General features: G+C 42.2%; 1 protein-coding gene across 2 annotated transcripts; it reads left to right on the top strand.

Moving 5' to 3' along the window:
* The first annotated feature begins 5,674 nt into the window (after window positions 1-5,674).
* On the top strand, window positions 5,675-8,618 carry LOC147638855 (pentatricopeptide repeat-containing protein At3g12770-like). Of its 2 annotated transcripts, none has more exons than XM_086785229.1 (2): window positions 5,675-6,045; window positions 6,184-8,618. In XM_086785229.1, the coding sequence occupies exons 1-2, from the start codon at window positions 5,850-5,852 to the stop codon at window positions 7,776-7,778; spliced, it is 1,791 nt and encodes a 596-aa protein (XP_086641355.1). In that variant the 5' UTR covers window positions 5,675-5,849; the 3' UTR covers window positions 7,779-8,618. The 2 variants fall into 2 exon arrangements, with proteins under 2 accessions (XP_086641355.1, XP_086641363.1); XM_086785237.1 differs by having other exon boundaries at window positions 5,805-6,045; window positions 6,291-8,618.
* The last annotated feature ends 737 nt before the right edge of the window (window positions 8,619-9,355 follow it).

Raw genomic sequence — 9,355 nt, 5'->3', positions numbered from 1 at the left:
AAGAAGTCAACAGTCTACTACCACCATAAGCCGATAGGCAGGCAGAGTCCACCAACAAGATCCTCAAGGGAATCCTAATCAAGACAGTAAATTAGAATAGGAATGACTGGGACACGAAACTACACTCGAAATTATGGGCATTCCGAACAGCTTATAAGAATACAACAGGACTTACACCATTCAGTATGATGTATGGATTAGAAAAGTAGTAGTGCCCATGGAGAGTCTCAGGATAGTAGTGGCCAAAAGGCTCTCTCCGAAAGAATCAGAGATGCACAGGATTGAAAAACTCTTGAAGCTTGATGAAAGAAGACTACACAGTGCTGCTTGAACAACAGAAATTGTACAAAAGAGAAGAAAGCTGCAGGTGGGTAGGAACACAAGGTTCAGGATCTTTGATGAAGGATATGCAATAGTGTTGTTTAGATCAAGGATGGGACCCCACCCAGGAAAATTGAAAATGAGATGGATGGGCCCATACAAGATCGTCAAGAAGCTGGGAACAGGAACTTTTGAGCTAGCGAGTCTGGATGGTGAAAAACTCAGGAAGTGGATATAGGCTAAAGCCCTACTATGGAAAGATGATAGATGAAGGGAGAAAGTATCCAGAAGAGAATCAGAATCTTGGTCCAAATTGATTGAGGAACTAAAATCTACGTCCAACTAGGATCAAGAAGAAGGACAAGATTCCGAAGAATCTTGGTCCAAATTGATTGAGGAATTAAAATCTGCGTCCAACTAGGATCAAGAAGAAGGATAGGATTCCGAAGATTTTAAAGATGCTAAAGAGAATAGCCCAAAATTAAATCCACCATGTGTAAATAAATATGATAATGGTGTGTACAGATACCGAGGAGCTGCAACATGGTGCAAACGGGAAAGTTGAGATTATCGCCCACAAAAAGGGGAGCATGGACATGTAAAGGCCATTAATGACCTTGAAAAGAGTGCGGAAGGGACTGATGGTCAAATAACTAGGGATATCTGGGGCAATCATGGAAAGATGAAGCAATTATGGCCGCCTTGGGAAGGGTACATACAGAGGATTAGTAGAAGAATACAAGGAGCAGCAAAGACAAGATGGGGAGACAATCAAATCCCTAAAGAAGGAGGCAAGAACAGTTGGAACCAGGGTCACAAGAGCAAAAGGGGGGAAGTGACGGCTAATGAGTTAAATGTTGCACTGACAACAACAGCTCATGCCAATCTAAAAAAGAGACACAAACAGATGGATGCTATGAGAAATGCTCATGCCACAGAAGTATGAAACAAAGAAAAGATAATCCAAGACTTCCAAGAATGGGCAAAACGAGAAAAAGAAGAAAAAGAAGAGATGCAACAAAGGCTCTGGGGCAAGAAGGAGCAAAGAAGCACCGAGTTTTCCAAAGATATGGCCCTTAGACACATGAGGAGTTTGATCCAGGTTGCTAAACAAGTGGGAGTAGTACAACCATCCAACTAGAATGAGATTGCACATTTTATGAACCAATTGGACAAAAAGGTGAAGAATCAGGGCAGAGAAGCTCCTCACAAGTAGGAGAGTCAACAAATAGGAGGAGCCCCTCATCCGGATCCCAGGCTATACGGGGAAGTGGGGGAATCTTAAGACTCGCGAACCCAGATGAGGAGGCAATAGCTCACGCACAGAGCAAAACTACCAGTGCCCCTTGTCAACGCAGTTTCTTGGCACAGAAAGGGAAACGACAACAACCATTCCGAAACCTACAAGCCAACCACCTTATGTGTGGAGATGGAGTCAAGGGGGAGGAGAAGGTTAAAAGAGCCAAAGCATATAGTTTTTAAAGACACAAAAATTTCCCTAACGCACACTCAATAGCATGCCTTTGCAGTAGGAATGGCCATTGAGGCAATGGAAAGAAAGAAAAAGGTTCCCATATGCTAATAGAAGTGTAGTTCCACCGGGAAGATGAGAAAACTGGGCTAGGGCATGAGTGGGTGAGCAAGAGGAGAAGGGCTTACGAGCCTAGGTATGCTCCAGATAAGCCCAATTAAATTTGTCTCAAGAGGCTTTTTCGAGGATAAGGAACCTGAAGAAGAAGGGTGGACAAGGCCTTAACCCACAGGAATTGCAAACATACATGCAGAGGTGAACCGGAGGGGGAAAAAAATTTACTCTCATAAAGAAAGCAATTCTTAATTGATAGGAAATAAAGCCACTATGTGCTTTACTATAGCGCAGCATCCATCGTGATCTCGCTGTTGATGACTGCCATCCAGCAGTGGACTGCCGCCAAGCATATCTGTTGGGCAACATCTCTAGATCTTTTTCTTGTAATAACCTTGTAACTGCTCTTGCCAACAGGTAGTACCCGGGCAAATGTAAAGAAAAGGAGAGTAATGGTGGCATTATACGGTCTCAGCTTTACTCAGGAATACAATGATTTTTGGTGTAGTTCTTCATTCTCTGTGTATTGTGCAAGTCCATTTGACTCTCAAGTTGTGTCAGTGCTTTATGTGTTGAACATGTCTTTTTACTAGTGTCGTAGTCTACAATCAATCCTATTCGGAAGTGACTCCCGTCTAGAGATAGGATTAGGAGCCATGTTAAGGATCTCACTAGATGCAGGAACAAACCGCTGCACTATTGCAACTCTCTCCCTTAGTGTTGGCTTATCGTGTTGGGCACAGTTGCATTTAGTCATGTCTCCTCCCCGAAGCCGACTAGGTGGTCTGGATCCATGCAAGTTTCGGGTCTCGACCAGACACCGACATTTGCACATTAGAAAGGCCCACAAATAAAATGAAAGAAAAATTGTTACCTCACACGCATTATTTAACCTATTATTGATTGCACTAGTTTAAACTATTTACCCATACGGTTAATAGAATATCTTTCCTTCACTTTTCTATAACATGTAATTTTGTAAAGAAGAGAACCCCTATCCTCTCAATGATAACCTAACAAGGAATAAGTGAAAGATGAATTTCAAGGAGTTGTTCTTTATCACACCTACTTATAGCTATCATATTTGCAGTTTAATAGCATGCCATACTTCTCTAAAACACTCTTAACCTTCAAGGGAAAAAGTAGAAACTATTGAGATCATCATCATTAACAAAAAAGATATTTAATAAGTTATCAAACCAAAAAGTAACAAATCCTCTAGCATTCTATTTCAAATTTTGCTTTACATTATTAACACCCATGAAGGGTAAGCACTCTTGAACATCCACTAAGCTATTACTCTTATTTATTTGCATTGATGGCCTTCATGGAAGAAAGTAAAAAGCACCTCTTGTGAGCTAGATGTGGGGTGTTTGAGAGAGAAAACAAAGGAGAAGCTGTAGATATTAAAAAACTTAAAAATGAGATGGAAGGACATTTGTGAGCTGGGACGTGGGGGGTTTAGGAGAAGGAAGCAAGGAGGAGAAACCTTAGGAGAAGACTACATAGCTTGAAAACACAGAGATGGGAAAAGGAAGTAAGGAGTACTGCATGTGTTAGGCTACAGAGTATTTGGAAGGAGAAAGCAAGGGGAATGTTAGGAGAAGGCTATAAATACATGAACTCGAAAACATAAAGATGGGAGGAGGAAGCAAGGAGGAGAAGGCTAGGGAAGTTTGAAAATCTAAAAAACACAAAGATGGAAAAGAAGTAATAAAGGAGGGAAATTGCAAAGAAGGAGAAGAAGACAAACCTTTGATTTAGGCTAAACACATAGATTGAAGCTTGGAGGAGATGATGGGGCTTTATTATGCTTATAGAGGAAAAAAGGGCTTGTTTTGACTCATAGGTAGGTATGGAGGGGGCATTTGGGGGGGAATTGAAAGTTTCAATTTATGAGGTCACTTTTTTAAGTGACTGTGCAAGGGTAGGTTGGTTGGATTGGATTGGAATGCTAAGGTGTTCTCTTATGCTCCTTTGAGAATTCAGAGCTCCCCCCTCTGTAAGTTCCTGTCTTAACTGGAAGGAGGTGATGGGACTAATGAAGTGGGATGGATGTACAAGGGCTACAGGAAACTCCATATTTAGCTTAGGATTATGGTGGTCTCATAAATTTACTCCCCCCTTAGCTCAATTGGATGTAAGAATAACCAAAAGATTAAATAACAGGGGGTTGAGATGGATTGGAGACTATCGGGATAGTTCCTAGGTTGGGTGGAAAGAGTTGGGGCAGTTAAGGGATGAGTTTGGGTTACCCCGCAGAGGGACTTACAGATGGCAGGACAAGTCCTAGAGAAAATTGGGAAAGGTTGGGTTTCTACTGCTTTTAATGAGGTTTGTTGGTTGAAGGACTAGACTTCATTTAATGGGGTCAAGTTGGGGAGGGTGTCTACCAAGTGTCTATATGAAGAGTTGAGCAAGAGTGAAATAAATGTGATGTACTGTAACAAAATATGGAGCTTTTCATGGGGAGTTTGCATGTGGGCTCTTCCCCTTGGATATAAATTGATACAAAGGAACTTTACTTCTAGGGTATGTCCTGGATGTGGAACTGCAATTGAAGATGGCAAACATGCTTTCTGAGGATGTCCTACTATTGGGGGGGCTATGGAGCAGAATTGATAAATGGGTATTCTCTAGCATAGGGGTAAAGGGGACCAAAGGGGATTAATTACTGGGGAGACTGACATAACTAGAGGGGGTAATTAATCTAGTCTTTAATCTTATTAGATATAGTTGTTTCTGGGACATTTGGAACTCTAGAAATTAGCTGGTATTTCAAAAAGGATCAAAGCAAGGGCTTGATGTTGTAGAGTTGTTGTATAGATGTGTGCATCAGTGCTGGTATGTATATTATGTAAATAACATGAATGATAATTCATTTGTAGAGGTAGTGCAGGCTTTACAGGTTGGGATCTGGTATGTATATTATGTAAATAAGATGAATGACAATTCATTTGTAGAGGTAGTGTAGGCTTTACAAGGTGGGATAGGATGAGCCAATTTATGAGATGATTGCACACGTACTAGGGCAACCTAACCTCTTTTTGGCATGTGGGGGGATATGCAGGGAAAGACTTGAAGGAAAGGTTGCCCAAGTTTGGACCTAAGACTCAAAGATGGTATCTGAAGGAGAAGAAACCGGTTCATACCTTCATGGCTTTGGTAGAGAACCCTATTGGCATGAGACCTGATGTGAAGATGTAGACCAAGAAAGAGTTCAAGGAGGAACATACTCCAAAAGGATGCCCTTTTGAGTCTTTTCTTGTGGCTGGCTTACACAGCTGGGGTATCATATTTCTTGGGAGCACTCATCTTTTGTTTGGGAGGAGGAGAGGTGGGATCAAGTTTGTGGCTTACTTAATAGTGAACTATGATAGGAGAGTGACAACTGTAAAAAGGTGACTTCTGTACATGCCTCCGTGCAGTTCCCAAAAAAAACAATAGAGAGAACGCTAAATGAAAGCTAAGGTTTTTTTTTAGGAGAGAGACAACGAAAGCTGAGGTTTAAAGCTTAGTATATTAATTAATTAATGAGTATCGATCTGAATATGGATATTGATCTAATTAATAGGGAGTACTCAGCTTTCAAGTTTAGTATATTAATTAATTAATGAGTATCGATCTGAATATGGATATTGATCTAATTAATAGGGAGTATGAGGTGAATAGGTGGTAAAAAACCATGAGTATTGCCACCTTTTGCCTCTCAAAATGAGATGGTAACTATGAGAGGATTTAAAAACAGGCTTTCTTGTGAAGACGGCCAAATTTTTTATTCTAAATTATGGCCTTTGTATGTGGATGATTACCTGATATGGCTATGCAACGCACGCAGTACCTTGCCCTCAGTCATTAGGCCTGCCATTCATTGTGCGCAAAAGTATGCATGTAGAAGTGGACATCAACTTTCAAGTCTACAGTCTATCACTGGCCGTGTGAAATGGCGTCTTTTACAGTCTACTCGCGCAGTTCCCTCATAGTGGAGGAGACCCCTGCCTCGGCGCGAAGCCATAGCCCTTCTAATTGCAAGGTAGAGACGCCTTCTTCTCACGCCGACCTTAGACCAACAGATGGGACTTCGGAGGAATCCACACGGCCGGACACGCGACAAGAGCTCATTGGCGAACGTTTTACAGGTAAGGGCCTCACAGCCATGTCAATGAATGCTCCAGATAGGACAATCTGCCAGAATGTGCAATCCTTTAAAGAACCCACCTCTTTAAACTGCACACCTATGTCTGGAGGCACTAATTTTGACCTATCAGGAGCATCAGTTAGTCATGTTGATGTTGGTAGCTTAGCCTCTACCTTAAAGAATGTGAGGGTCCTTTCAAATGGCAAACATGTCCATGCCCACATCATCGCAAATGGGTTTCCGCAGGATGTGTTTATCGGGAACCTGCTCATACAAATGTATAGCAGGTTTGGAGCTCTTGAGCATGCTGGCGTGGTGTTTGCCAAGATGTTGCATCGTAATATCTTTTCTTGGACCATCATGATCAAAGCATTTGCCCAGCATGGACATTGCAGAGAGTCACTTGAGCTGTATCATCACATGCAGCTTGAAGAAGTCATCCCAGACAAGGTCACTTTCCTCACAGTTATCTCAACCTGCTCTGGTTTGGCAGCTCTCGATGAAGGCAGGGCCATACACGACAGCATATTAAACAGCAATTTCGCATCGGATGTGGTGCTGGGAAATGCTCTGATCGACATGTATGGGAAGTGCAACAGTGTAGATAATGCTAAAGCTGTATTTTTTCAGATGCCTGTCAAGGATCTTGTGACATGGAACAGCATGATAAAAGTGAATGCTCAACACGAAGAGCCCAAGGCAGCACTTCAGTTGTTTAATCAAATGCTTGTTGATGGTCTCACACCAGATGCAGTCACATTTATCAGTATTCTTGATGGTTTTGCTTGCCAAACTTTGCTACCTGATGGCATCGTCATACATTCTCACATAGTGGCCAGTGGATTAGAATTAAAAATTATGGTTGGGACAGCCCTTCTCAACATGTATGGGAAATGTGGCAGTTTACAAGATGCAAGAAGGATGTTTCACAAGGTCCCTGAGCGTGATTTGGTGCTATGGAATGCCATGATTGGAGCATGTGCATGTCAGGCGCAGAGCAACGAGGCAATTCAATTACATGAACAAATGGAACTGGATGGATTAGCACCTAATGCACGGACTTATTGCTCTCTTCTAGATGCATGTGCCAACAATGAAGCCTTGGTTGAGGGTGAGCAGATCCATTATCACATTAAGGCAAGTGGGTTGGAAGCAAATGTGCTTGTTGGGACTGCCCTCGTGAATCTGTATGCAAAATGTGGAAATTTGGACTTTGCAAAGAGGTTGTTTGGCCAATTGTCTAGGAAGGATGTGGTGGCATGGAATGCCATGCTTGTAGCATTAGCTCAACATGGGGAGGGTCAAGAAACCCTACATCTTTTTGAAGAAATGAAGAGAGAAGGTACTTGTCCAAACAAAATTACTTTACATACTGTTCTCTCTGCATGTTGTCACAGTGGCATGATAAATGAGGGTCGGTCATACTTTTTATCAATGAGAGACCATGGAGTGACACCCACAGAAGAGCATTACAATATCATGATTGACATTCTTGTGCGATCTGGAAGATTGCCTGAAGGAGAAGATTTAATATACACCATGCCATTCAGACCCTCTGCAACTTCATGGAGAACCTTGCTCAGTGGATGCAGGAGGTGCATGGATGTGGAGCGAGGAAAGCGTGCTGCAAAGTATGCTTTTGAGCTGGATTCAAAAAGTGATTCGACATATGTTCTTTTATCAGATTTATTGATGCTGCATCCGGTCAATGCAGAGGCAGTGCAAGCTTCTTAAGAAGGTATTGGGGCACAGGCTGTGATTGAATTTAACAGCCTAGGACATGGATAATTGCAGGAGTCGAATCGGGTTCAAATAAGTAAACCTATCAGTTTGACATGCTATAACCCTGAAAGTAAACCTATCAGTTTGACATGCTGGGGAACTCTATAACCCTGAAAGCCGCAGAAGATCAAGGTGAGCCGTGATGTGGTATTCTAGGAGCAACCACATCAGGGGAGGAGGAGCTTCTTTCCCCTTCACAAAATGCATCAGTCTGGATAGTGACAGACAACAAAGCTATTGGGTGGGAAGTTGAACAAGGTGGGCCGTTTCCGCTTCTGCCTTTTCTGACATCCAAGTTCCTAAAGGAGTCCTTCGTTGAGCCCATCAAGTTGTCCACGTTCCATTGAGTTCATCTATTCTTGTTTGATACCCTCTACTTCAAAGAGTAGCCTCACACATTGAAGATCATTAACCTAGAGAGATGGTGACCAATCACCAGAATCAGAAGGCCAAAGCAACTTCAAAGGGCAGATAGCCAAGGCTGGTAAGGCCATTCGTAATGGGGTAGCCTCACTTCCTGGTCTCTTCGAGGAAGACGTCGCTGCCAAAAGTTTAGCAGGCAATCCTGCTTTTGTGATAAGAATTTAAAAAAGAAGTCACAGAAGGCCAAAGAAAAGGTCAAGATCTGCAATGAAGCTCTCATTGACCCCAACCCCAGAAGCTCCACCCCTTGAGGTAATGCTCTCCGGTCTGGCTGGATCCATGGCTAATAGCCACCTGCAAGTCTTTTATAAATGGTACTCGATATTGTGCTAATTCTTTCTATCTTTAGCGGTGCATTTGCCCTATCAACTACTTATATTTGCTGTACTAATTCTTTCTATTTGCTTCTTCCCTTAGTGCTAGGCTTCATTATGGCTGAGTCTGCCTTGCAACTCCGGAAGTTTGATAGAAACTCAATACGAAGTTCTTTGTGTGAATATATGCTCTTATGCGTGTGTGTGTGTGTGTGTGTGTGTGTGTGTGAGTGAGAGAGAGAGAGAGAGAGAGAGAGAGAGAGAGAGCATATCTTGATACAGAGTTCGACACCCACTATTGGGCACTGATGACGTTAGTGGGGATGTCGTAATATCTAGTCCATACTATGCATAATGGAGTTGATAGTTATATAGTCTTGTGGGTTGACTACCATGAGTATATAACATGCACTTTTTTAAAAGGTGAATTTGGGCATGTTCCTGATTCATCTAGGTATATATATATGTCTATTACATATTAACCATGGACAACCAAGGCACAAGGAGAGGAGAGAAAAGAGATGGATTTTTAAAAAATAAGAGGAAAAAATCCCTTCGATTGACCCTTTGTCCTTCGATTGACCCTTCCAGCTTCCATTCATGCATTTCACTTCTTAATGTCTTTTACATACTGCAGCAGCAACGCATGGGTTGAGTACTAGTAGCTATTAGGGTGTGAGCTCTCATTCAGCCACGTGTCATTGTAAAATTATTCATGGGTTGAGTACTAGTAGCGATTAGGGTGTGAGCTCTCATTCAGCCACGTGTCATTGTAAAATTATTTCTATACAT

The sequence above is a fragment of the Cibotium barometz genome, chromosome 4 (genome assembly GCF_041138505.1).
Source record: "Cibotium barometz isolate CiBa-2024 chromosome 4, ASM4113850v1, whole genome shotgun sequence".
In the NCBI taxonomy this organism is placed as follows: domain Eukaryota; kingdom Viridiplantae; phylum Streptophyta; class Polypodiopsida; order Cyatheales; family Cibotiaceae; genus Cibotium; species Cibotium barometz.
The sequence above is the reverse complement of the archived record's forward strand: the minus strand, read 5'-3'. Positions and strand labels throughout refer to the sequence as shown.

Excerpts from the sequence above, each read along its gene's own strand:
- LOC147638855 (XM_086785229.1), top strand. The coding sequence starts at position 5,850 with ATGGCGTCTTTTACAGTCTACTCGCGCAGTTCCCTCATAGTGGAGGAG. Across the intron at positions 6,046-6,183 it reads CATTGGCGAACGTTTTACAG|TTAGTCATGTTGATGTTGGT; the intron begins GTAAGGGCCTCA and ends CAGGAGCATCAG.